Source organism: Balaenoptera musculus, chromosome 10 (genome assembly GCF_009873245.2).
Source record: "Balaenoptera musculus isolate JJ_BM4_2016_0621 chromosome 10, mBalMus1.pri.v3, whole genome shotgun sequence".
NCBI classification, from domain to species: domain Eukaryota; kingdom Metazoa; phylum Chordata; class Mammalia; order Artiodactyla; family Balaenopteridae; genus Balaenoptera; species Balaenoptera musculus.
In genome coordinates, this window is record NC_045794.1 from 9,338,495 (window position 1) to 9,366,188 (window position 27,694).

Here is a 27,694-nt window from a genome sequence, read left to right on the forward strand (position 1 = left end):
GGTCTGAGTTGCCTCCCTTCCAATCACCTCCAGCAATCAGCTGAGGGTGTGAGTTTAAAAGCTTCTCTTTCTCTCTCTTCCTTTTGTAAGACTTTCATGTGCAGTCACTCACGAAAAAAATGAAGATGGACTTAAGCCCAGAGTGATGCTGTAACAGAAAGAGGAAAGCTGCTTGGGGATGGGGAGAACGTTTATGAGGCACGAGAAGACAGGTGGAGAGGGAGGGAGGAATGTACAGGTTCAAAGCATCCCTTTGGGGCTCTTCTGCTGCTTCCACCTCTGGTCTCCACAGAAGCCTGGCCCTCATCCTTTCCTCTGTCCCAATCTTAAGGTCCCATGAGTCCCCCGGGAGCTCGTACCCAGGGGCATGGGCAGGTAGAACATGTTTGGAAGGTATCTCTCCTTTGCGGGGAGAAATTGAGAAGCTCTCTCTAATGGCGCCCTTGATACAACTAAATAGTAACACTCGCAGTTGATTACTCGTTAGCCCCAGGCAGGGACACTGCAGATTGGCTAATTGTAATAGCCAGACCATTAGAGCGAACAGCATTAATGGAGGAGAAAGCAGCTAATCAGGAGCCGAACTTGGCCTCACTTTGTTGTGGCCAGGATATAAGCTGCTGTTCACTTGAGTACGTGTTTCTTCTGCTGTTAGAATTAGTTAGGAAGAAAGGATTCTGTGACCCTTTTTCAAAAGGTGGATCAAAAGCTTAGGGGCATTTGTGGATAAATCCCACAGCAAGACGGTATTTTTCCCAGAGGTGACGCCAGCTGGTTCTGTATGAAGTCACACCACCTTTCTTATACTGAAGCGACCCCACTGTCAGTAGGACATGCGCTTCTGGGGTTTCCAGTAGCGGTGATGTTTGTTGCCGAGCTCACCTAATCTCCACCTTAAAAGAAGTCATCTGTATCCTGGCAGGGATTAGGGGTGTAATCTGGGCCATGGAGTGGCGTGCATTTCATTTTCCCATCCAGGTCTAAAGCCTGTGACCTTGCCTCCGTCAGCACTGGGTTCCAGCCAAATGAGCTAAGCATCCTTCAAGCACAGACCTCCCTGTGAAACCACAACCTGGCATGAAAAGGAATCACAGCTTGAGATTCTGCTTACTACTACTCATGTCAGAAATATTTAAGAAATTCAGAAGAGAAAAAAAAAAAAGATTCATAGCATCTCAGGGTTGGAAAGGATCTTAATTAAAATGTTTTAAAATTAGGACAATAAAGAAATCTATTTGAGTTTTTGTCTTTGGTGCTTGTCTTCGAAAGGGTTACTCCAAGTTGTAGATACTAGTAATTTTTCTAATTATATTGGGTAGACCCCTCGGATCGTGTGAGGGGCCTCTGGGGACCAGTTGATGGAGAAGGGGGAGAGTGGTCTTCCTGTTTTGTTTGGCTCTGTTCTGCCCACAATGTAATTAATAAGCATTGACTCGCCAGGAGATAGAAGATCACGCAGAAGCAGCATCTTGGACTTAGTTATAAGGCACCTTCAAGTTCTACTTGAGTTAATTCCCAGCGCAGGAACACCTTTAAGAGTCACCTTTCAGCCTCATCTTAAATTGGCTTTAAAGGGAGCAGTAATCAGACACAGATTCCTAGGGCACAGGTGTGTGTGGCCGGCCCTGCCCTCTGGGGGGGCTAAGGGGAAGCCTTCGCTCTGCCTTATACTAGCCCTTCTGAATTTGAAGACATCTATTTGGATCCTTTCAGTCTTTCCCCGCCGCAAGCCCCCTGAGTGCCTCCATCACCCCTTCCTCATTTGCGAGAAGGGGAGGGTGCATCTTCAGACCCCTGGACCAGCGTCGTTGGATGGCAGCCACTGTGATTCCCAGAGGCAGACTCGCTCCTCCCGGGTTCGGAGCTCTGCCCACGAACAGGCCCCGAATAAACGTTGACGGGGCCTTTCCTCCTCACTGCTGCTGTTCGTCTCACCTGTACGTTCAGATCTGCTGCTCTTGGGTAAATGGGAAGGTGTTGAGTAAGGGAAATGGTTTTTGTGGTTGTCGAAGAAAATGTTGGAGAGAAGAGGAACATGGTTTTATTTAAAAATCCCCTAAGATGAGCTTTCAGTACGAGGTAGAGTCCTGAGAGGCGCCAGCAATCTGTAAATGCCCTGACGGCTCTGCTGATGGGGCCCCACAGGTAACACGCATCCCTGGATGGATTCTAGTGTCTACCCCGGCTCAGGGGCCACGCCAGGAGAACTCCCCTCGCGCGTTGCATTTAGTCCCCTTCCTTCAGGTGAAGGCACTGACGCCCTCCGTCTTTGTTCCCAGTAGCAGAAGCAACAGGCTTAAGACAGTCAGCACCCTGGCTCAGGGGCCTCCGTGGAGCGACCCTCGGGGACCCCACTGGAGTTCTGTGAGGAGTGAGGGCACAAAGCAATGAAATATTCCAAAGCTGCAGCTGTTCTTACAAGCTTGAACTTACCTCGTGGGAGTCACCATTAGTTGTGAAGCCATTGTTGACGGGCTGGCCCTACTTCAATGTAATTTCTTATGTCTCCTCTTTTTACCAGCCGTACCATCTCCCGAGCTGGTGACTTGAACAGATTGCTACCCCCCTGCCATCTTCAGATCAGGTTCATCATGTGGAATGGGGGTCATGATGCCTTCCTTGCAGGGTTATTGTGAGTCTGAAATAAAATAAAGGCGTTGTGGGAAGTATATTCCAAGCGCTCCCTTAATGCTAGCTTCCCTCCCTGGTTGTCGCAATGACTGTGTTTTCCAACCAAGATTGGGACATATGTTCTGAGGAGTGTAAGTATTTATGTATGAGTACCCATATGTATTTATGGGTAAAGTGATGCAGAATTTTTTAAATTAATTTTTATTGGAGTATAGTTGACTTACAATGTTGTGTTAGTTTCTGCTCTACAGCAAAGTGATTCAGTTATACATATACACATATCCACTCTTTTTTAGATTCTGTTCCCATATAGGTCATTACAGAGTATTGAGTAGAGTTCCCTGTGCTATACAGTAGGTTCTTATTAGTTATCTCTTTTACATGTAGTAGTGAGTATATGTCAATCCCAGTCTCCCAATTTATCCCTCCCCCGCCCTTTCCCCCTTGGTAACCGTAAGTTTGTTTTCTACATCTCTGACACTATTTCTGTTTTGTTTTCAAATAGGTTCATTTGTACCATTTTTTAAGATTCCACATGTAAGTGATATCGTATGATATTTGTCCTTCTCCGTCTCACCTAGTATGATAAGCTCTAGGTCCATCCGTGTTGCTGCAAATGGCAGTATTCCATTCTTTTTTATGGCTGAGTAATATTCCATTGTATATATGTACCACATCTTCTTTATCCATTCTTCTGTCAATGGACATTTAGGTTGCTTCCATGTCCTGGCCAGAATTTTTAATATTGGGGCCATCTTAGAAATTCTAGGACTTAATGCTGGTAGAATTCATAATGCCTGGTACAGGCCTTGGCTCCTAATAGATGCTTGATGAATGCTGAAAGATTTCATAACAATCATAGGGAGAACAAAACCTTAATGACCTTTTACAGCAGTGCTTGATTGCACGGCCTATTGCTAATGCTTCTTTTTATTCATCCAATTGTGCATCGATAACTTAGTTCTGGCAAAAGAAAGACTTAAGGTGCTTTGACTTAATTGTATCTGTTTGATAGACACAATACGCTGTCTTCTGATTTAGGGTAGAGTAGCCTTAAGAAGGGGAGGAAAAGGACTGTCTATTTCAGTTCTAAGCATGTGGGAATTTACATAGTTCAGATCCCGAACCATCTTTTTCAATGTCCAAAGCAAGAGCACTCCTTGGACAGGTGAAGCCGGGCTCGTCAGAAGATCCCCACGTCAGTGTGAATGTAGATTGTGGGGCGTACCCTCCCCCCCCAAGGGCTGAATGGGCATCTGGGTGACCAAGGGAGATAGCTCCAGAGACCAGGAGTGTAGCTCCTGCCCATCCTATTTTCATGGGGTACTCCCATTTTTCTTGCTGGAAACGACTGTAAGCATGTTAAAAGCCAAAGACCAATTGGGGGTGTAAAAATCTGATGACTCAGCACCAACAGGGATGTTTCTCTCAGGAGAGGAGCTGGGCACTAAGAGGGAAACTGGCTCGGGTCACTTGTTTAGACGTCTCCTGGAGCCTCTGTGGGAGGGAAAGACAACATCACAACTTCACTGCTGTGATTTGATGGACCTGGTTTTCTACTTCGCAATTCTTATTTGAATCCCTCACATCCTAAGCTATACTGTTCTCACCCCAGATCCTAAAGTACCCTGTTTCTTTCTTGAAAGCTGCGAAAGATATCGTGGACTGTGGCTGTGTGTAAATTTAGCAAAGAAGAGTGACGTTTGCATCTTTCCGCAAGTCCTTTAAGTTGATCTTGCTAAATTTGGGGGTGAACAAAATATTCAGTGTAGTTTTTCAAGTGAAAGAACTTGGCAATCAAGAGTGCGTTAGTTTAGGTTGTTGTGTATTCTGTTTGCACCCCTGGCACCAAAAACCTAGAAAACTGTGCAGCTCAGAATTCAGTCTTGTTCAGTTTTTTGGTGATGCGTTGCTTTTGCTTATTAATGAAAGCTTATTTAATGAAAGCCAAAGCCACCACTTTGAATTATTCTGCAGCCAGAAGGGTGTAGTTATATAATTGTGTATTCAGACTTCAGTTGAGTAAATCTCAATAGATAGTTTCCCATAGGAGAGATTTCTTCTTTTAGTCTACAGAAGATGACTGTAGTAGAAGCATCAGCTTTCCCAGGCAGCTTTCCTAAAAATCTGCAGGGTGGAAAAGAAAAGGAAATCCTCCCCTCAAAATATTGAATATTACTAGCATGACCACTGTACCTGTGGTGCCTACTGTTTCCCCTTTTGTCTGGGTTGCTGGTTTTCAGTGCAGTGAAGGGACACCTAAGTGTAGCAGGATGAAAAGTGCACCTGCAGCATTTTTACTGTATTTCCTTGGGAAATGGTCCATGGGCACCACTGTTTCCATGACACTCTTTGTCCTCAAGACTTTACACAGGCTTCAGAAACCATCACTGGGGGTAATCCTGGCATTCATAACGGGGATGGGGGCTATTTCTGGAAAAAGTTCCTAAATCATGGGCATCTCAGCTCTACAGTCAAGAAATCTTTGAAATTACCTCTAAACCATCTTTTTGCAAGTACTGTTGTCCCTTGGTATCTGCAGGGGGGTTTGGTTCCAGGACCCCGAGGATACCAAAATCCACGGATGCTTAAGTACCTTTTATAAAATAAAATGGTGTAGTACTTGCATATAATCTGTACACATCCTCCCACATACTTTAAATCATCTCTTTATTACTTATACAATGTAAATGCTATGTAAATAGTTGCCAGCACATGGCAAATTCAAGTTTTGCATTCTGGAACTTTCTGAAATTTGTTTTCCCCTGCATGTTTTCAATCCGTAGTTGGTGAATCCCCAGATTTGGGGCGGTGGACTGTACAACCAGACTTTATTTCTGTTTTTCTCTATTACAGAAATGCCTTATCTTTATTTCCAGAAGGTTAGTATTTAATGGTCAGTAAGCTCTAAATTTCTCAGCCTTTCAGCTTTTTCAAAGAGTTAGTGACGTAAAAACAAACGTGTAAACGCGCTGGGGGATCCCCATGATTTATAGAAGCTCTATATTAAATAATTTTGAAAAGGAAAGCCTTTTTTGGTGATAATAATATTCAGTTTTTATCTCTTGTCCGTAAAAGGCAGCCATGGGGTGGGCGTGGAGGAAGGAGAAACGCCACTCTCCTACTGAACACAAGACATATAAGCTTGGTTTACGCAGTAGTCACAGGTTCTAAGCAGTTGGTTTAAAAATGAGCAGAATTATTAAGTATTATTAGAGAAATGCAAATCAGAACTACAGGGAGGTACCGCCTCACACCGGTCAGAATGGCCATCATTAAAAAATCTACAAATAACAAATGCTAGAGAGGGCATGGAGAAAAGGGAACCCTGCTACACTGTTAGTGGGAATGTAAATTGGTGCAGCCACTATGGAGAACAGTATGGAGGTTCCTCAGAAAACTAAAAATACAGTTGCCATATGATCCAACAGTGCCACTCCTGGGCATATACTCCTGGACAAAACTATAATTCAAAAAGATACATGCACCGCTACGTTCATAGCAGCACTATTCGCAATAGCCAAGACATGGAAGCAACCTAAATGTCCATTGACAGATGAATGGTTAAAGAAGATGTGGTACATATATACAATGGAATATTACTCAGCCATAAAAAAGAATGAAATAATGTCATTTGCAGCAACATGGATGGACCTAGTGATTATCATACTAAGTGAAGTAAGTCAGAAAGAGAAAGACAAATACCGTATGATATCACTTATATGTGGAATCTAAAATATGACACAGATGAACTTATCTACGAAACAGAAACAGAGTCACAGACACAGAGAACAGACTTCTGGTTGCCAAGGGGGGTCGGGGAAGGATGGATTGGGAGTTTGGGATTAGCAGTTGCAAAAACTATTATATATAGAATAGATAAACAACAGGGTCCTACTGTATAGCACAGGGAACTATATTCAATATCCTGTGATAAACCATCATGGAAAAGAATATGAACAAGAATGTATATATATGTATAACTGAATCAATTTGCTGTACAGCAGAAATTAACACAACACTGTAAGTCAACTATACTTTAGTAAAATAAATTTTTAAAAAAATGAGCAGCCTTAGATGGGCACCTTGTGACCCTTCATGGTCGGGGATAGAGCTCACTTTCAACAGTGTGCTTGTAGCAACCCTAACTCCGCATTCCATTTAACGTTTTGAAAGCTTTTCTATAATGGTTAGTAACATTTACATTTCATCCTTTGCCTAAAACTATTTTTAGCCTTATTTTCTCCTTCCAGAGCTTTGTGCTGCTCTTCCAACCCCCCTTCTCAGAGGTATTACAATTGGCCTTAGAAATGGCAGTGTTCCCTTTTCTTCCGCCCGTTGGTTTGATAGGTTGCGTCTGCACATTTGAGAGCAGCATGTCTCCTTTTTCAGCATCTAAACAATAATGTAACCACATCACGGCATTTTTAGTCACATCATTGACCTCTGCCGGCAGTGTATCCCCCTCCAACGCTTGAATGCATTAATGTCACTGTCGGCAGCATTTTAATTTAATTAGAGCAGTGGTTATAATCCTCTTGGGGAAATCGTTATTCCCCTCTGTAATGTTGAAATAAAACACCTCTGGTTTTCATCCGACTGACAGTTTGCTCTCGAGGTGAATGCGCTGTAAGCGGGTACTCCCCTTCCCTTCCTTGGGGTTGGACCAGAGGGGCAGTTCTGAGAATAAAGAGGTTTCCGTTACTGGGGGGAATTGGATGTTAGTCTCTTTAAGCCCCTCTGCCTGGACGTCTCCATCGGAGACAGCAGTGTTTTTTTCATATTTCTAACTGCTGATAGTCTGATGATTGTGCCACGGTAGATGTTAAGTGCATGGTTAGAATAACAGATTTTAAAATGAGGACCACATGAGTCACCCTAGAGATTGACAGAAAGAGAGACAAGGGACATAAGTCTGGTGGGGGATGCCCAGGTGTGTGCTTGCTTCTCCTCGGAAAGGAGCCCACACGCCGGACGGCATCCTTTCCGGGGTCCCCTGAGTGCTGTGCTGGCTGCTAAACCCAGGGTCATGGTAGTGTAACAGCCGCTAGCAAATTGCTTAAGACCCTAGAAGCACATTTTGCTTTTCCCCCTCTTGGTCAAGATACCCACCCTTTCTTTTGTTACTGACAAATCTCTTCATTGAAACCTTTGAAAAGCGCTTCCCATCCCAGGCTTAGGGTGTCGCAATGTTGCTGAGTGGAATCCATCATCAGGAGTGAGAGGCATTCAAGTTCCACAGTCACTCGGTGTCTGGCCTTCTCTTTACAGGTTTCATCGTGAAATAGCGAGGTTGTCTTCATGGGGAATTGTTTGCACGTGGGGGGGTGTGGCATAAAAATCCGAGGGCAAGCCCTGAAGTGTGGCGTTCAGTGTAGCAGGAAGGACTGGGAACCACACACAAATGTAAACACACAGGGGGCTGCTTGCAAAGAAAGTACAGTGAAAAGAAGGTACAACACAACGATGATTTAGCAAGTCCGAATATATACATTCTAAAGGTGATACCTAGCTTGACTCTTTTTTTTAAAGTATTTACTTATTTATTTTTGGCTGTGTTGGGTCTTCGTTTCTGTGCGAGGACTTTCTCTAGTTGCGGCGAGCGGGGGCCACTCTTCATCGCGGTGCACGGGCCTCTCACTATCGCGGCCTCTCTTGTTGCGGAGCACAGGCTCCAGACGCGCAGGCTCAGTAGTTGTGGCTCACGGGCCTAGCTGCTCCGCGGCATGTGGGATCTTCCCAGACCAGGGCTCGAACCCCTGTCCCCTGCATTGGCAGGCAGATTCTCAACCACTGTGCCACCAGGGAAGCCCTAGCTTGACTCTTTTATCAGCAGGCTGGAGGTCTATTTCCCCATGAAATAAAGTAAAATCTGCCTTGAGGGCTCCATCCTTGATGGAGTTGGTGAGGGTGAGGGAGCGGGGAGAGGTGGCCTCTCATTCCTGTGGACTAGTTATAGGATCTTGTAAGTTTCTCCTTGCTTTAAGAGAAAGTCACCGTCTTAGGAAATGCCATCTTCTTTTTTTCTCACACTCATGGCATGCCATTTGAAAGCTCTTTGCCTGCACCATGTTTTCTTCGTCAACAGTTTCAGTTCTGCAAAAACCCTAACAAAACAGAAAGCTATTTCTGGGAATAAAGTAACGGTAGATAAAGATATCGAGATGTATATTGGGACTTGGGTGGCAGTGGGGTGTTATTCAAGGGTTGAAGTGTATGGAGAATTTGTTAAACTAGAAAAAGACTATGTTTAAAATGTTTAAAAAAGCCTATCTTACCTTGAAAAACCCCTAAACAGATTTCGTATGTTTCCCATATGTGTGTTTATGTCTTTGACTTTTTCACCTCAAAAACCCCAAGCCAAACACCAAAAATATAACTCCTCCTTAAGTTAGAGTTACTCAGAATATGTGTGATGTTTGGTAAAGTTCAAGAAAAGTGAAGTTGAAGGTTTTGCCTCTGGGTGACCTTTCACAGGACGTCTCCATTGATCCAGAAATGAAATCTAGGGTGTATGTGTCTGCCCTTAATTAAGAAATTCACCAGGAAACTTTAGGATGTATGTTTAAACAGAAATATTCCAAAGGCCCTAGTTGCCGGTAGAGGATGCCTCAGGGAAGGTATTGTGATTCCATTCGGAAATTACAAAAATATGTATATATTCATTTAAAATCGAAACTTCCTGCCACAGCTGCCAAACTTTCCAGGTTATGAGCAGAAGAGAAGCTTCAGTTTGGTTACAGGGCTGGGGGACTCCCCTGCTTCCCTTTGCATATTTGATGGAGTATAAAATGTTAGAGAACTCTTTCCAAAACGTAAACACCCCTTTCGTTTTATTTGAATCTGTGATTTTTCTTTTGCTCGATTTTTGTTTTCACAACGGCATGTTACCGATCTCCTCCCGCCCCATCTTATTTTTGGACCATGTGTGTCCCACTTTACTTTGCCCTGTTAAACCACAGAAACTAACAGAAGTTGTGTTTATGTGTGGACTGCAAGTGAAACTAGTTGGTATTCGTCGATCTAAGATGCAAATTGCGCTCCTCTCCCCGCTGTACACCATAGTTGGTTTCTTGCCATTAGTTGCCACGTTTTTAACTTAAAACTAATCCTTCCCATCCCATCCAGTTGTTTTAATTGATCTAACAAACGCCGCCTGTTTGAATTTAAACAGTGGATGTGCTGGGTCTCCCCTCCCCCTTTCCTTGTCAGTTGAGTAAGAATCTTCTATTAAACCATACTTCCTTAAATGCAGGTTATTCTTTGCATGAGCCCTGAAATGCTTCAGAAGGAAAGGAATTATTGATTCTCAGATGGAGCATGAGGGGACAAGGAGATAACTGTTGATGTGGCAGATAATTCCCTGCGATGAAGGGAAAAATGAAACACTGGAGATTTTTGGTGGTGGTAGCTGTGTCATGAGATAGGTAGGTGATAGACAAATCTTGCTCGCAGATTTATTAACTAAAATCTCGAACTTATAAGCCATCACTTTGGGCTCACCTCTCATTGGATCTGAGTGTGGAATCCTACTTTGATTAGAAGATGGGGATATTGCCAGAGAAGAGGGAAGGTGGTTTTAATGTATTGGTGACATTAATTATGTGACCGGAAGAGTAATTTTTGAGAGAGGAGTCTTTAACGCCATTCTCTTAGACATATTGTTTCATTCCCTTGGTCTTGCCTCCCCTCTTTTTACTGGAACAAACAACTAGTACAGAGAGAGAGAAAGAAAAAAAAAAGGACACCTATTTAGCCGAGTGCAAAGGAAAAGCCCGATTTTAAACCTTTCCCGCGTTTTGTTACAAATCCCTGATGTTGGCGATCTGAAAGACAGCTGCACAGAGTGTCTAGAGAGGGGACCAGCGCCCAGACGCCCCGAACCCGCCCCCTCGCGGATGTCAGCCCTCAGTTCCAGGCTTTCATTGTCTTTTTCCCCCCTCCCCTCTTGCTGCCCTTCTTTTTAACAGCAGGAACGGATTTCATATACACCCCCCGAGAGCCCGGTGCCCAGTTACACTTCCTCGACGCCGCTTCATGTGCCAGTGCCCCGAGCGCTCAGGATGGAGGAAGACTCGATCCGCCTGCCCGCACACCTGCGTGAGTGTTCGCGCGCCCGGGGATGGACGGGGGGGATTGGACGGGACGGACGGACCGACAGCCGGACAGAAGGATCGACCGCTGTTGGGGCGGGGGGGCCGGGGAGGCGGGGCTGCAAGCCGGGCAGGGGCGCGCTCTGAGATGGTTTTCCCACGACCTCCCGAAGCTGCTTTGGCATCGTTCGCCCCCTCCCACCTGCAAATGGCTTTGAAAAGCTTGAGCTTCCTGGCTGTCGTTTCTCGGCGTGTTCATTTCGTCTCTGACTATGACATACTACCCGCTGCAGCTCAGCAGGGCGTCGGGGCCTCCACACTTCTTGTGCTGCTGGGGCCAGGCTCCAAAGCACCCAGCGCCTGTCCTTTCCTTTCTGTCTTTCTTTCTTGAGCTGCCACCCAGCCCCGATGACCCGGCATGCCGAGCGCAGCCGGGGAGAACGCACCACCTGATTGCCACCCTGGTCGCGGTGTCCAAGAAAATGCCAGGTTCTCTGGCTTGACTGTTAGCCTCAGGGCACGAGTCCGGGTTATGGAGGACATGACATGGCAGGGCGGGGGTGGGGGTGGGGGTCACCTTGGCCCTTCCCTAGTTGATTCCTCCTGACTTGAATGGTGGCCCAGTTGTACTTGCCGTCTTTTCCGGGCGTGCTTGTGCTTCCCAGGTTATTCTGCCCCTCCTGGTCCATCCCTTCTCAGAAAGCAGGAGGTTGCCTGCTGAGAGTGGGGAGAGGATGCAGGCTTCTCTTTCCTCTCTCTGTGCTAATTCGGCGGATCACATGACTGTGATGCTGGGAGGTACTCGGGGTGCATTGCTGGCGTACCCCTTCTCCCCGACAGTGAGGATGGTGGCCGGGATCCTTGCAGGGAGTTGGGGGCCATGAGAACCCTTCCCCTCCTCCAGCTTGCTGCATCCATCAGTGTTTACAAAGACCCTATATACTAGGGTCAGCACACTCCAGCTTCAGTCTACCCTCTTCTCCACACTGAACTTTTAAAGAAGAGATTGGGACCGTGAAGGTGCCATGGTCGTGATCGAGGGCACAGTTGTACTCAGCAAAATGGAGTTCTGTGGCACCAGTGAGTGTTGTGAGCAGACAGCCTGGGAAAGAGACCACTAATAGCCTTTTTTTCCTCCCCAAGCTGTTCTATGACCAAGCTATTCACTTCAGGACCGTTCACTTTGGGGTGGAACATACTCAGGCCATGCAGAGAAAGCACTCCTGCTACCTAATCTTCAATTATTTGTTTGACAAATAGTTACTGATTACCTGCACTGTGCCAGGCACTCTTCTGGATGCCAGGATACAGAAATGAACAAAGCAGACCCCACTCCTTGCCCTTATGGAGCCTGAAGTCTCCATAAAGAGAGAAAAAGAAATAATGAACTCCTGTCCCAAATAGGCTGAGGTTTCATGGCTTTTCCTTCCTGTACTTTGACACAACCCATCCCCCAGCCCCCAAAAAGACCCTAACTCTTGGTTTGTCTCTGGATGACTTCACATATGTAAGCTCTTTTACCATAGAACTGCCTCTCCATAAAAAGTTACCATGGTAAAACGAACTAACAAACACAACGAACTGACCATCAGGAGATTGTAATTCTTAACTAGTTCTGCTGTTAGACTAGCTGTTTGACTGTGAGTCAGTCCTCCTAACACTCAGTTTTCCTACCATACAGAATTGTGATTGGACAGGAGAATGTTCAACAGCCCTCTTAACTTGAAAATATTATGATCTCACCTAAGATATCATTTTCCCTACTTGGAACTGTTTCTTCCATACGAACACTTTAATTTTTTTCTTGGGTAGACAGTTTCCTCATTGAGTCACAGCGGTGCTGCTTACCACTGTTTTGTCAGGCCCTGCCATGTGCCTAGCACACAGTCAGAGTAGCTAATAGCTATTGTGGGATGCCTCTTTCCAGACACTATGTGAAGTCCTTTATGGAAATTATTTTATTTAATTCTCACAGCGATCCTTGTAGGTATTTTTGTTATATCCATGTCACACATAAGGAATTTAGGGCTTAGAGAATTTAAGTAACCTGCCAAGGTCACACAGTCAGTAGGAGATAGAGTCAGGGTTCAAACTCAGCTCTGTCTGACTCCAGAGCCTGGGCTTTTATCTATTAGGCCATGATGTACGTGTGTTTAATAGGTACTTCTTGGATGGATGGATGAATTCAGGGTTGACAGTTAGCCGCTATTCACTGATGTGGCCAGAGGGCTGGTTTCTGGCTGGAATCTGTTCTAACTGGTGGATCAGTTGTTGAATAGTTTGCATATCTCCCTTGGATGGACGGATGGGTGGATGGATGCCCACGTAGAGAATTATCAGACATAGAACTATAGCACATCACTGCCGGCCTTAGAACATAATCAGTTGTTAGGTTAGGGATTCAGGTCATGGTGATGATTTTGCCTGAATGCTCCTGTCTGGCAGCCTGACTTCAGAGCCCTCCTTGGAATCTGCATCCGCCCTATTGTTACACCATTTGTTCCCACATCTGGAATGAATCCTCTGAAAGTGGAGGTTCCCAGGCTCTGGCTGTTTGTCCTCGGCTGGGACTTTCCACAGGAGGCTGAGCTGCCCGCCTCACTGTCCTGTTCCAGCACTCGGCTGCCCATCATGCTGTTTGAGAAACGTCTCCTGGAGTGCCTAGGATGGTTGAGGCCGTGTCGTATACTTGAGGATGCATCCCAGCTGGGTTTCCAAACCGAAAAGAAAATAAATATTCTAACAAGGGAATTGGGTTATTGCTGTTTGAATCTGGGATTCCAGACAATTCCCAGTGGAATGCTCATGGAAAGTACGGGGAAGAATCCGAAAGCCAAGACAGCAGCAGGACATTTATGGTATTGCTGGGTTGAAAGCATTTTTAGCTGCTTGTTTTAAAGAGATACTCACCAGACTGGTATGCCTCCAAGTGGCTTCTTTTCGCCCTCTGTCCTCATTGATCTCCAGATAAACCTTTTCTCTCTTAACCCTTTCTTTTCCTCCTTTCATTCTTAAATCAATAGATAGCCTTTCCTGGTTAGGGCGGAAGGCAGGGATCATAATATTTAAGGTTCTCGTACTGCAGGTTTCTCACCATTTTGTTCTGCAAACACAGGGCAAGCTGAAGACACAGTGTGACAACTTAGGAAGCTGTTGAGAAGTAGAAAGTAATGGCTTTTCTACTTGCCTCTGATTAAAAAAACAAAAACAAAAACAAAAGCGATAACTGGGGCAAGCACGAAGTGGTGATTCTAGAGGACTTGAAAGGGACAGACAGGGGCAGTCTGGGCCAAGGAGAGGAGGGGGAGCCAATGGGAGAAGGGCCAGCCCCGAACCATCCTGGTCTGGCCTCCTCCCTGCCGTCCGCACCCCCAGGAGTCCTGCGGCAGCTTCCTGGAACTTCCTTGTTGCACCAGGAGAGCAGACACAAGTTTGTTTATTGCGAAGATAGAAAGGTGTTTTTTCCCTCTTCCTTCCATGTAGGGTACTAAATTTTTTTTTAAAGCTTGAGGCTAGAAGAGCTGAAGTGTGACAGTTACAGCAGGTAGGTGAAAATGAAAAGTTCCATTCTTTTAATTTATTAATTAATTTATTTTTTGGCTGCGCGCGGCATGTGGGATCTTATTTCCCCCCCCCCACCAGTGATCGAACCTGCGCTGCCTGCTTTGGAAGCATGGAGTCCTAGCTACTGGACCGCCAGGGAAGTCCAGAAAAGTTCCATTCTTTAAAGGGAACGTAAACCTTTCATGGTACCTTGAGAACATTTACAGGACCGTGGCGCCCCGAGAGTGCCTGGAGAAGATCACTCTTGATTCCCTGGGCGGTGAAGGGCCTCCCTGGGCCCTCCTAGTGTGAAGGAGAGACTCCCTCTGGTTTGTCTGCCCAGGGACCACTTTTTCTAAACTCATGGCCGGTGGGTGCCGAGGGGGCAGCAAAAGGTGCCTTATGAGCTGATGCCAGCCCTGTGAAATACTCAGCCTCAAATCGCACTGCCCCGGGCCGCCCACGTGACCACAATGCGTATATTTCAGATGCATGGGGCAGAATTTAAATCGCTAAACGCCTCTTCCTTATTAAATTCCTTTTAACAGAATCATCTCGCATTTAGTCTACAAAATTGCTTCTAATCACAGGCTGACGTGATGCCGCCTGCCTAAAGCCTTTGCCGTTTGCGGTGCCAGTTTGCTCTTCTAAAATTCCTGTGAATTGGTATTTAAAAATCGGAACCCAGGACTCATTCATCACATTTAATAGGGTTACGGTTTATGACGTTGCGGGTTCATAAATAGCCGTAATAGCTGCTCAGAGTTTTCTAGAGTCGGAACACCAGAAATAGTCCCTTGGCTCTCCTTCCTTTCCTTGTGAATCTTTCAGAATTCTTACATTACTGCTCCTGCGCGTGTGTTTAATAATTTAATTTAATGCCTTCCTTTGGAAACGTTACCTCGTGGCTCACCCCCTTGGGCGATTTTGCAGTCTCAGCAGAGTGACCGAGTGTAAGACAGTCACGAGACAAGCAAAGCCCGGTTAGAGCCAGGAGAGTGAAAAGAGATGCAGTGCCTCTCTTTGCTATTGAGCGGAGCAGCCAACAATTTTATATACGTTCAAGTTCTTTCCGTTCCCAAAGAAGAGGCAAAAAAAATGGGAATTAAGTATAATCTTAGTTAGTATTCTATATTATTATAAGTAACAAAATGTGTTCATATATGTGGTTTCATTTAATCATGCAGCAGTCCTAGGTGTTACTAATCCTCTTTTATGGATGAGATGACCATGGCTCAGATAGTTGCACTGAATTGTTCACATTCACATGGCATGTGAAGAATCTAACGTGATTTCTATTGCAGAAGTCACCATTTAGCCTTCTGAGGAGAAAACATAATGGCGGAGTCTCCCGGACTTGAAAGCAGAGGCAGTGCTGACCGTTGGCGTCTGGGTAGCCGTGGATGCGGGGAGTGGGAGCAGCTAGGGCTCCAGGAATGCGCTTGACCGTTCATTTGTGCTGAACCTCCCAACAGGCTGGCCTGTCTCCATGGATAATTATTTCAGTTTTGCTCACGCATTCCTCCTGCACCTCCCTCTTTACTCTAGTGAGCTGAGATTGAAAATTCAGTATCTCTCTGCCACCAGCAGGACAGCGCTGGCTTCGAAGGGCCCACCCAAGTCCCCACATTCCCTGGCATTTCATCAGGAATGACCTCTTGGGAACAGGGCCCACTGCTGTTTCGGAGTTTCTGGTTGAAAAAGCACAGCAATATAAAGGACTTGAGTTCCGACAGACCTGAGCGGGCTGGCATCCCAGGGCCGCCTCTGTCTATTAGAGCGATGAGTTCACCTCTCCAAGGCTCAAATTTCATAAAACACCTACTGATGATGGTTTCTTTTCTTTTCTTTTTTTTTTTTACCTTTACCCATAAATATGTCTGTGTGTTTTTTCTAAGAACAAGGACATTCTCTTACATAATCACAATGATTATCAAAATACAGAAACTATTTTTGAAATCTAACATATTAATTTCAGATGCACAACATAACGATTCAGTATATGTATGTATTGTGAAATGAGCCTGGAGATCATCATAGTTAAGATCTATCATCACACATAGTTACACTTCTTGCTCTTGTGATAAGAACTTTTAAGATCTACTCTCTTAGCAACTTTATTTTGGTCTGTTTTTTTTTTTTTTGTGGGTTTTTAAAAAAAAATTTATTGAAATATAGTTGATGAGGGTTTCTTATAAGTATCAGAGCTAATTTGCATGTGGCATCTTGCACACTGGCGAACAGTGGCCAGGAACTCATGAGGGCTCTATTTGAGTTTCCACAACTGGTAAATCGTGTGTTGAGGAGGGGCGTCTTCCCTTTCAAGGGCCAAGAGAAGCATGGACGTGCTTGCTTGTTTCATTAAAGAAAGGGCCTGGAGTTCTGTCTGCACGTATTGAGACTGATTTCCCTAGGTCACAATGAAGGAAGTTTTATTTTCTGATTCTGTGATTTCCGAGAGCTTGGCTCTGCTCTGGGGCACTCCATCCCAGGGCCTTTACCTCCCTCACGGTACCTGTACCTCGTCTGGAACTACTTTCTCCCTGGCCTTGCCCCGAATCTGCCATCTCCTTCTTCAACCTCCCTGCCCACCTCCTCAGACCTGACAGATGCTCCCCCATCCTCAGCCATGATCAGGGCTCCCCAAAAGCCCACACACAGCTGCCTTTGGACATGCGGTGAACATCCACCATTAGAGTTGAGGGCAGGGACACGGGGCAGGAGACTTCCTTCTCAGTATGTTGACAGAGCAGTCGTGACTTCTAAAACGATGCCCAGCCACCAGCATTTTCTCTTTTGGCCCCCTCAAGCCTTCCTTAGGGTCCTTCACTTTTACTTTCAAGTGCTCTAAGGCTTCTGCTTTTCCAGCCCACACAGGGCCATGGGTAGCTGCTTCAAAGAGCTCGAAGAGAAAAAACAGGCCACAACAGAACAGCCAGGATGCTTTGGAAGGGAAATTTCCTTTTTGGGTTTGCTGTCTGCAAGAATTTCCGATGCAGGCAGACGTTAATTCCTAGCTGCATGCTTCCTGATAAGGAAGCAGCTTCAATAAATGCAGCTATTTATAGATGTCTTTTTTTTTTTTTTAAGGAAAAAAATATATAACCAGAGGTCAATCGACCTTTTCCTCCACTTCACATTTAGTGCCGTGCGCTCCGTGTACATTTAAGGCAGTTCCTCTGACAAAGTGGCTTCGGTCCTGCAGGGAGTTGGGGGGAAGGCCCTCGCTTTCCTTGGAATTCCGAAGTAGACATTTGGAAGTCACTGGCTATGGGTTGTCCCTACCTGGTGCTGTGGGCTATTTACATGAGCCTGGAGATATCTGGCTCCATTCTACACCCAGTGTTGAAGTTTTTATGACAGATGAAGCGAAAGACCATTTAAGAAGAAAAGCGATGGGGAACCAGCTCATTCTATGAATAGACTTGAACAACAGGAAATAAGAAATGATATTTCCATTTCTTCCTTGTCCTCTCTCCTATCTCCCCTTGGATTTTCCCCACCATCAGTACCCCTGTGGTCTTTCCCTTGGCATATTAGGGTTCTGCAGGTTGGGGACTCCCCGTCCGTCAGTTAAGCGGCCAGCCTCACACGTATCTCCATAACACTCTCTGGCTGGTGTGATAAAGATTCAACACGATGTTGACTCGGAACTGTGCTTCCCTAGGTTCCTCCCCACGACCTCCCCATTATCACAAAGCATATTGATTGGGCTGAGTCTATACAAATGTGAGCAAGTTTCCATCTTCAAATAACAGATAGTTTCTCCCATTTTGCTTCATGCCTGAGTTCAAAGTAGCTCAGACTCCTGGAGTTTCTGACAGGCATGACTTTGCCCGCTTCATCTTTATGCGTTTCCAGAGGTCAGTGTTACCAAGGACCTTCGGGTGTTGCTGATTTCACTGTTGCCATCAGAAGATTCTGATTCAGTCGCCTGAACCATCTATGTGTGTTTTGGGGTAGGGTGGCTGTTTTTCCTGGTCTCTTCAGAAGCGAGGTGGGGCAGGATTTGAGAGACTTAAATGGTCCCTGTCTCTGACCACATGCTGACTGTAGATTCCTAAGAATAATTAGTCACTCCGCCCTGACATTTACTGCCTCCATCTTTGGTAGGTGGACCAAACCCCATTCTTCTGAAATTATTCTCTATTTCTGTTTCCTCTAGATCTTGGATAGAAATAGCCTCAAATGGGGTGTTAAGATTTCAGTAATAGAAATGCAGACTGCAGATGTAGACCCTAGATAAAGAGCTCTGTGTGTGGGGTGGGTGCAGATAGGATACCTGGGAGGAAAATTCTCATCCGTGCAGGGCTGTGCAGGGAACACGTTGTTTCACCAATTCGGCTAGGGCTGAATTCTCTGTTCTGGGCTGGGGGCTTTCACTAAAGTGGTTCGCTTTAAAGAGGGGGGGGGGAAGGTTTGCAAGGAGAGAGGTAACAATCACTTTTTTTAAAAAAGGTACCTAGGTGAGTGTTGAGAGGTCTATCTTAAGAAATATTACAGGGCTATTGGGCATTAATGTAGCTCCACTTTAGAAGTAACAGTGAGTGTTAGGGTTTAATTATCCATTTGTTTTCCAAGAGTGGCTTACCTTTGCAAATCAGTTTCCTTTTTTTGTCCTTATATCCCACCTTCCAGTTTACAGAAGCTTTGCTTCTCCTAAGAGCCATCCTGAGGTCCATGGTATATAAGGTACCACTCTAGAGAATCTCTGTTGCAATAGGGTGTGGAATAAGAAATCATTGTCATCACCGATTATTGAGCACTTTCTTGATGCCATATATGTATATGTATGTATTATGCTGAATGATCACTAACGCTACATGGTAGGTATTCTATCTTGTTTATATCTGAGGCTCCGAGTGGTAAATCACATGCCACAGGTCATACAGAGAGCAAGCGGAGGAGCCACAATTTGAATCCAGATCTAATTCCAAAACCCAGACTTGTATGCACTCCAGCATGTTGCTTCTTAAAAGTATTAGGAACTGTTGAAAGCCATGTCCCTCTAGCTGTTGGTTAGAAGGAGAAAATCCAAGCTAATGTACACTAAATTATCTTTTGAACTTAGAGGAAGATACATTTTCAAATTCAGTCCTCTTTGGAGACTGATGTCTGCAACTTATTTTCAGGTACCTATAAATGCTGGTGTGTTAGGAACAAAATCAAATGAAGTGAAAAGAGGTGCCTGTTCACGATTTTCCATCTTTTTAAAGAGATAATCTACCTCCCAGGTTATTATTAAACAGTAGGAAAGGTGATGTGTTCGGATGATGGTTGTATTATTGGGTTCACAAATTAAACTGTTTCACTGCCTAATGCTTTTTGTTAATCTGACACGCTTCTTTGGAAAAATTGTCGGATGTGTTGCTGCCTTGGTTTACCCACCTGACCTGTGTCCTGGGAAACTCTACTGCAGGGTCATGGAGCAGGGGACGCTCTTGTCTGGGGTCATTCCTCGGAGAGTTGGCCCAGCGTGGTCCGTGGTGGGGGGGGTAGTCTCAGACACCTCGTGCTTCCTCCCAGGGTTGTGGTTTCCTCGCCTGTGAAGCGAAGTGGCCTGAGTGTGTAAAATCACTGGCTCTTTCCCGCTCAGACATTTTCTTGTTCTCTAATTCCAGAAGAGAAATACAAGGCACAGCAGCAGTGCAGCATTATCTATAAATGCTGAGGATGGTGATCATTCACTTGATTTCGAGCACTCAGCATCACATTTTAGTGCAGATCGTGGTATTTTAATGACGCAGGCAATCGTCCCCGACTTTAGCTGTGATTGTTTTGTGAGGATGCCCTCCTGCAAGGAAATATGGCAATTCAACGCCCCGCTGCCGCCGTTGGGTGCTTCCCTACGCTGCCCGTGATGGAGATCGGTTAATGCTTTTGTGGGCTGGGAACCCGAGCCAGCTCCTCCGCCTGGCAGGTCTCCTGAAGGCTGCCTCAGCCGCTCGCATCTTCCCCTGGGTCCCAGGACCTCACAGCAGAACCGCAGGCCTGCTCCCCCGTTCTCCAAGCCCCCCTTCTGGCCTGAGAATCGTCTGTGAGTTTGGCTCTTGGCCTAGTGCATTATGCACAGGTGTGACTTCTGGTAACTACCTCCTTGACCCCAACTGCATGATTTGTGGGAACCCCCTCGGCAGATGGGGGCTTGTCTGCCTTTCCTGTAACCTGGAAAAAATGACAGTCTGCATTTTGCTCCCTCTGTAGGTGGTGTCCACTGGGTTTCGGGCTTTACAGAGCCAGCTGATCTGCATGGATGGGCCACACGCCGCTCATTCCGCCAGCCCCATCGCACATGCACAATTAATACTGCATTAATTAATGATGGGGGGAGAAAAGCCCAGTTGGCAAGGGAATGAAGGCTTTCAGCTTCTAAAGTGAAAGCTTTGATGCTGCGCTTTAAAGTACATTTCCATCCGCGCAGCCAGCAGAGAGAATCCGTGACACTTATACCATCCCCTGGGCATGAAAGCTCACACCCAAGGAACGATTTCTGAATAGAGGCCCTGAGCTAGTTACTCGAATCAACCACTTATTGCCAAAAGCTGCGAAAAGGGGGTGTAGGATTAGGTAGAAAAGAATCGCCCAAAGCAGCAGTGATTTGTGAACCAAGCTGATGAGGGGTTTTATTTTACCTCCTTAAGTAGCTCTTGGGTCACCAATATCAGGAGCTCTTTGCAGGGAAACAAATATGAGCCAGTGATTTGGTGCCAACCCTCTTGGGGAAATGAAATGACTCTCTCTCCTCAGGAGCCTGAATTCAGGAAGCAGCCCTACGGCCAGGCAGGTTCACAAACCTGTTATTCTGCTGTGTTGGAGGGTTTCTCTGTCTTGGGCATATTTTCCTATTAGATGTCAACAAAGCGGGGGAGACACTTCTTCCCTTTCTTTTTCACTCTGATTCCTTCCACACCGCTGTTCTCACAGCACTGTATTCTCACACTTACTCTTTTCACTTCTCCTGCCATGTGGCAGTGAAGCCGCTTCACAAAATCCCCACCCTGGACAGACGGTTCGTGTTTCCCTATTTGCAATTCCGTCAAGCGTGGTGTGGGCTTCTTGCTGGTCTTACAGTCTGGCTGTGATTCAACTCTTCATCCAGATATTTGGGGTTTTACTTAGAGGCCTTTTAGGAACACAAAAGTAGAAATTCCCTGAGAGAGATAGTCCCCACTTGAGAGTCATGGGTTATAAACGCCCTTTTAAACTCTCCTGTAGTTCTCTGATCATGCTGAGAGGTACTTCAGAGACCCACAGAAATCTATACAGAGGTAAAATGTGTTTGGGCCTTACAAAAGAAGAAGTTTTTTCTTTTGATTCCTGGGCAAAGAAAAATTCTACTTCAGATAAATCCAAATGAGTGTGCATGTATGTTTGGGTGTGTGGAGGGTGGGGAATTTGGTTGGGACTGTCTCAGAGCTATTACTCCAGACATCTGCTTCATGGAGCTTCTGTGCTGACTCCTGCCACCCAGAGTGATGCAGGGAACGAAGCTGAAGAAGTACAACCGGGTACCGTAGGGTTGGCATTGTACACTCAGCTATGTAGCTATCTCTCGTCTGGTGCTTCTTTGTTTGCTGAAGGAGTATTGAGATTCAGAAAGCGGCTAGCTTCTCCACTTGTATTGTCCAGACATTGCTACTCTGGGTCCAGGACAGAGGGTTTATCCTTGTCCGTGAACAGGGCCCATGTTACGCTTCAGCAGAGTGTGTGGTCACTCAGCTGCAGTGATACAAGAGCGCCCCACGCTTGAATATTTCCCATGGTGAACTACCGTGGTACCTGAAATTCTTCAGGTACATTCCATTTGGATCAGGCATTGTTTCCACCTAGCTCCACTTTTAAAAGGAAAATAGTCATGATAGCAGAGGATACCTTGGATAGAGATAATAAATACCTTATGTCCCTGAATGTCTTAATGAAAATTAGTTTATCACATCGAATCTTTTGAAACAGAAGATCCGTGGTCAGCATGGAAGGTCAAGGGAGGGGGCTGAGTTGGAAATAAACTCCATGATTTTGCTGGGGGCTGGCTTCCCCTTGGAGGAGACAGACATAAGATTAGATGGAAAATCCAGACCCCTTGATGTAGACAAAACATTGTGAACCTGGACCTGTGAGACCAAGATGAATAATCTGATACTTACTCTGCCTGGCTGTTGGTCTCAAGACGTTGCCAGAATCCTTATTGGCCAAACAACGTTGGACCTCTCTAGCTCACTGTCAACGTGAGAATGTATAAGCCATCTGCATTTTCTTGAGAGGAGTAGTGAACTTGGGGGTGTAAATCTGAATCCTTAAGCTTTTCAACCATCCTTACCAAAATGTCTCTACCTCGGGGATGACTAATTGTTTGATTGCACAGGTAGAAGGGAGCTGTTAATCCAAGTCTCAAGTTGAAGTGGCCAGGAACATCTTGGCTTGTGTGGAAATTGAAGGGGCTGGCTGGGGTGGGTGGCTTGTATGAGGAGTTGGGTTTGTGGTCTTGGGAGAAAGATTCCTCAGAGCTCTCTGTATGGAGCAATAACTTCCATTTGTTCGGTGCTTGTGGTAGGGACTTTTCACACGGATTATATCATTTAATCCTCACAACAGAGCTATGAACTGAGTTTTATTATCCTCACTTTACTGATGAAAGGTCAGGTTTAAAGAGGTTAAGGAACTTGGCCAAAGTCCCAGAGCTAGTAGGTGGCCAAGCAGGTCAGACCCTCCACTCTACACCTTTCTTCCCAGGCTGAGCCGAAGACCTAGTCCCTAGACCATTCTCTTTAAGAACCTGAAAAATAGTGTTGGATCCCCTTCTGCGATCCAACTGTGGTTAAAACCTCATAAATTTTAGAAAAACAGAATAATTCACTAAACTAAAATCATAAATCCACTCCACAAAAAAGCATCCACCACAACCCCAAACCTCAGTGTTAATATATTCAGATTTCAGTGGGCTATAGGAGTCTTGCTAGTCCCTTAAATATCTCTCTGCTTCCTGGTAAATAATATCCCTACTGAGTTCTGGCACACGAATAGTGTAATGAGATCAGACCCTATCGCTCTGCCATTCAAGTTCAGTCTTAAGTACAGGGTGAAAATCCAGGGCTGCCTTAGTTCCTCATCTGTCTGTGTCTCTCTTTGTCTCATCGCTTGTGATACAGTTTGTGAAGTTCAGTGTCACTCCTTCGTTTTGTGCTTCAGGTTTCTGCGTCGTTTCCTTTTCACAACTTTTTTTTTTTTAATGAAGTGATTTGAAATGGATAATTAAAAACTTAACTGTGAGTCTGGCAGTTTTCTGCTAATGCCTCTGTACTAATAAGAAGCTTCATAAAATATTATATATTATTCTTCACTTCAGCACAGCTGCTCTGTGCTCTCACCCACTTAGTCATTCACAGTATGTCTGAGAGATTAATTTTTATAAGGCTGTGGTTTGGGATATTTTCTCCCTGTCCATGTTTTACTTCAAATCCTCACCAGGAAAGTTTGTGTAGAAAAAACCCACCACCCTTGATAAAAAGGTCATTTGGCCATATAAGTGCTTTAGGAACTAAAACTGGCTGTTTTATTTTTGTGCACCCTCTTCGTTTGAAATTCTGCAGTCTTTCTACCAGAAATCTTAAGTGTGTGTGGGCTTGAGGACAAGAATGGGTGCTTTGTGTTGAAGTGCCCGTGTGTGATGTAGGTATGTCTTCGGAGATGCCTGTTTCTTTTTCTTCTTCTTTTTTTTTTTTTTTTGGAGTCAGCGCCTTTTGGAAGAAGCGGATTAATACACACAATTACCTCAAATTCTACTTTAAATAATCCTGTGCAGACAGTGCAAGCTCTGTTCCCTCTTCAGATTAGCCCCCTAACACTAATTTTAAAATTTTAAATCAAAGTTATGCATGTATAGAGTTTAAAAAGTTAAATAATTCTGCAAAACTTAACAGTTAAAAATAATCAGGGATGCCTATTTCTTGATGAAAGTGACAGGTACGGATTCCCTCTTGGAGAGTTAAAGCTCTGGGTGTGACTTGGAGAATTAAAGCTCAGGATGGTGGGAGCTGGCGGGCACAAGGAGGGCTCAGGAGAATGAAGGAGAGGGAGGAAGAGGGGGGCCAGGGACCATTTCAATGGGGTCCCCATCCCCTGGGGGGGGGAGAGAGCCACACTGTTTATCCCAGCCTCCCGGTCGGAGCCAGCAAGCCAGGGGTGTTTTCAGGACTCAGCTGCCAAAGTTTCTTGAAACAGCTCTGCTCAAAGGCATATGCTGGGCTCACTTCTGAGGGAAATTTCCTTTTTGGGGAAGTTGAAGCAAAGGAATTTCCTGTGTGGGCAGACAGAGCTTCCTGACTTGAAGGCTTCTTGGAAGGGAAACAGTTTCATAATGAAATGACAAATTAAAGACATACCAGCCGGGTTCACTTCAAAACAGCTATCGAGAGTGCAGGCAAAGCCCTATTATACTCCCTCACAGAACAAAAATAAATCCCATCCTGACAGGTTTCTGAATGCTGGATTATATCCGTCCCCCCACACCTTCCCTCACAGCCCTCCGTACCCCTTCCTCCCACCCCTGCCATTAGAAGCCACCATCTCTATCTTCATCAGCTCGCGAAGCAGCCGGCAGGGAGGCTGGGAGCATCTCTCTCTCGCTGCCTTTCTTCGTGGCTTCACCCAATCCTGACCTACACGGAGGCCTTATAGGTTCTGTGAGAGCCCCATGCTGCCAAGACCCACAGAGATGACCTCTTTCTTTCCCCCTTTGACACAAAGCAATGATTGAAGATGTTTTCAGCAGCGGGGTTAAAAAAAAAAAAAAAAAATGCAGCCATTTCCTCAGGCTGGCCTTTAAAATCTTGTAGGCAGTAAATGTAAGTGCTCTTCTGGTCTTGGGAGCTGGGTCTGAAGTCTGGTTTGTCGAAGAAAATGAGGGTCTGCGCTGGGCGGATGATGTCCTTGTCCCTGAACTTATAATTTTATGTAGTTTAGTCAGCCTGAATTTTTTTCACTTGACATGAAGATGCCTTATGAATTAAGTTCCTTTTTTTATGGAGCAGACCGGGAGAGGGAACGATGGAAGTGTTATTTGGGGTCAGTGTTAATTAGGCTTAAGCTAATGAAGTAGAAGAGGCACAGGTTTTGGAATCAGAGTCTCAATTCAAGCGCCAGCTCTAACAATATAAAACTAGCAGTGTCACCTTGGGCGAGTCACTTAACTTCTTGGTCTCGGTTTCCTTATCTCTAAAATGGGTACAGCAACACCTGTTTCACATTGTCGTGAGGAAATTAGATTATGATTTCAAAAACACTTCATGCACTCCTCTAAAGCCTTGGCCGAATAGCACTGTTTCTGTAGTCACTATTGGGATCTTTGGGGATTGAAATACCATATTAGGTTGAAACAGCAGAATTGTAGAATTTGTAGGTCAGTTTGGCAGATGTTTATTAGAGATTTTATATGTGTGCGGCATGCTTGGGTTCTGCGGGGGAACATAACAAAGTGTGAAGTTTAGAAGGGGTCACATGGCGTGGCAGAAAGAATCTTGGACTTGGGGTCAGGAGGGCAGGGTTCAATCCTGGCTGTCATTCAAGAGCTCTGTAGATCAGGGCGAGCTATTTAACCTTTCTGAGCCTCAGTTGTTCATCTGTAAAATTGGGGGAAGTCCAACTCTTTGACTAGAATAAGTTCTGTTCAACTCTGACATTGTATAATCAGTTTTAAGAGGTCCCTGCCTTTTGCTTACAGGATTTATTCTGAAGAGTGAGGAAGAAATATTCCCTGTATAACAGCTTATCTGATGAAGAAACTTGCATCAGAAAGCTAGATACTTTTAATTAGTATATCTGACGTAAACAGGAAAATAATTGAGGCTTGCCAGGTATGTCAGCAATAGCAATTTGTTTTGGGGTGTTTCTGAGTGAATGCTGACTTGAAGATTACTAGGGTCGTGGGTTGAACGTGGCAGTTTCCTTAAGAGAACTTGTCCCAGGATTTTGGTTTACCTTCTTCCAGCTGCTCCAGGGGATACTCAGTTTGTTTCCAAGTGGTTGTTTATTTCAGCCATTCCCATTGCGGGTATCCTTGTCCAAATAGGCTTCCAAGATAGAGGGCACGATGCTGACTGGTCCTGCCGGTTAGGTTTTATTACGTGCTGATATGTAATTTTAGGACTGCCACATTATTCTTCGCCTCATCTCCCGTTTGTATGAGTGAAGGACTATTACTAATTTTGCCTCAAAACAGTCTTGTCAGCACCCATTTTTGATTTGACGAAACCAAAGAGCTAGAAAAGTTAGATACCGTTTAGAAGATCACAGATGCAAAATGGTGACAAGTCTAGCCTTGAGTCAAAACAGCCGATGCTTTGTTTTCTTTTGTTTTTGATATGGACCATTTTCAAAGTCTTTATTGAATTTGTTGCAATATTGCTTCTGTTTTATGTTTTGGTTTTTTGGCTGCGAGCCATGTGGGTGGGATCTTAGCTCCCCGACCCGTACCCCCTGCATTGGAAGGCGAAGTCTTAACCACTGGACCGCCAGGGAAGTCCCCAAACAAAACAGCTGATGTTTTTGGGGTGTGTACTGTGTGTTACTGGTGCTTTAATAAATCGTCTCATTCATGTTTTTCTCCCGACGAGTCTGAGAGGTAGGTGATACTATCTTCACTTCACACATACAGAAACTAGGGCTTCGAAACGTTAAGTAATTGGCTCCAGGACACAGAACTGGTCAGTGGTAGAGTCAGAATTTGAGCGCAGGTCTGTCTGCTCCCAAACCTGTGTTCTTCCGTGCATCTCGTCTGTGTTGTCCGTTGTTACGAAATTGACCTCAGTGCGTAGAAGTGGAGTTAAACCTATACCGCGTCCCTGAAAAGAAACAAAACTAACCTCATAGTCGTCATGCTCTTGTAATGGCAGAAAAGCCTGCAGCTTTCCAGTGTGGAAAATCATATACCGGGGCATAAACTGAGCAAATATAGCCCTGCCCTTTGCCTCTGGAAGAGAACCTGTTTGGGTTCATCCTGGGGCCAAATTGGCCTAGAACCTCACTGGGCCAGCTCTGGCCACACCTTGCAAAATAGGACAGAAGTCTGCTGGCCGTGTTTCAGGTGGGTAAGAACAGTGCCCGGTGCCAGACTGCATCCTTTCCTTGTGAAATTTCTTGGAAATATTGTTTGTGGCTATCTGGGCTTGGTCGGAAGAAAATTCAAATCTGGTTCTATTCGAGAAGCATTGATTTGAAGGGACACTATGCTCAGGGCTAGGAATATAAAGATGAGCAAAGGTAGGAAATCAGTCTCAGAAAGAAAAAACCTGGATAATCATTCAACGAAACCAGTAATTACTGAGCTCCTACTGTGCCAGTAAATGGTAATTATAAGAGATAAATAAATATCTAAAAAACTTCCATCCAAGGCCATGTTTTAAGTCTCTACAGAAAGAACATTTTTTGTCTTG

The 27,694-nt window shown here is 45.2% G+C and overlaps 1 protein-coding gene across 4 annotated transcripts in view; it reads left to right on the forward strand.

Moving 5' to 3' along the window:
• ETV6 (ETS variant transcription factor 6) overlaps positions 1–27,694 on the forward strand; it is a 240,879-nt gene that overhangs the window by 89,942 nt on the left and 123,243 nt on the right. Inside the window, exons 2-3 of one of the 4 annotated variants that reach the window (XM_036866355.1) lie at positions 9,887–10,058; positions 10,602–10,731. In XM_036866355.1, the coding sequence (XP_036722250.1) occupies positions 10,695–10,731 (37 nt within the window). In that variant the 5' untranslated portion in view covers positions 9,887–10,058; positions 10,602–10,694. The remainder of the gene's footprint in view (positions 1–9,886; positions 10,059–10,601; positions 10,732–27,694) is intronic. The other 3 variants (XM_036866356.1, XM_036866354.1, XM_036866353.1) reach the window with 3 other exon arrangements.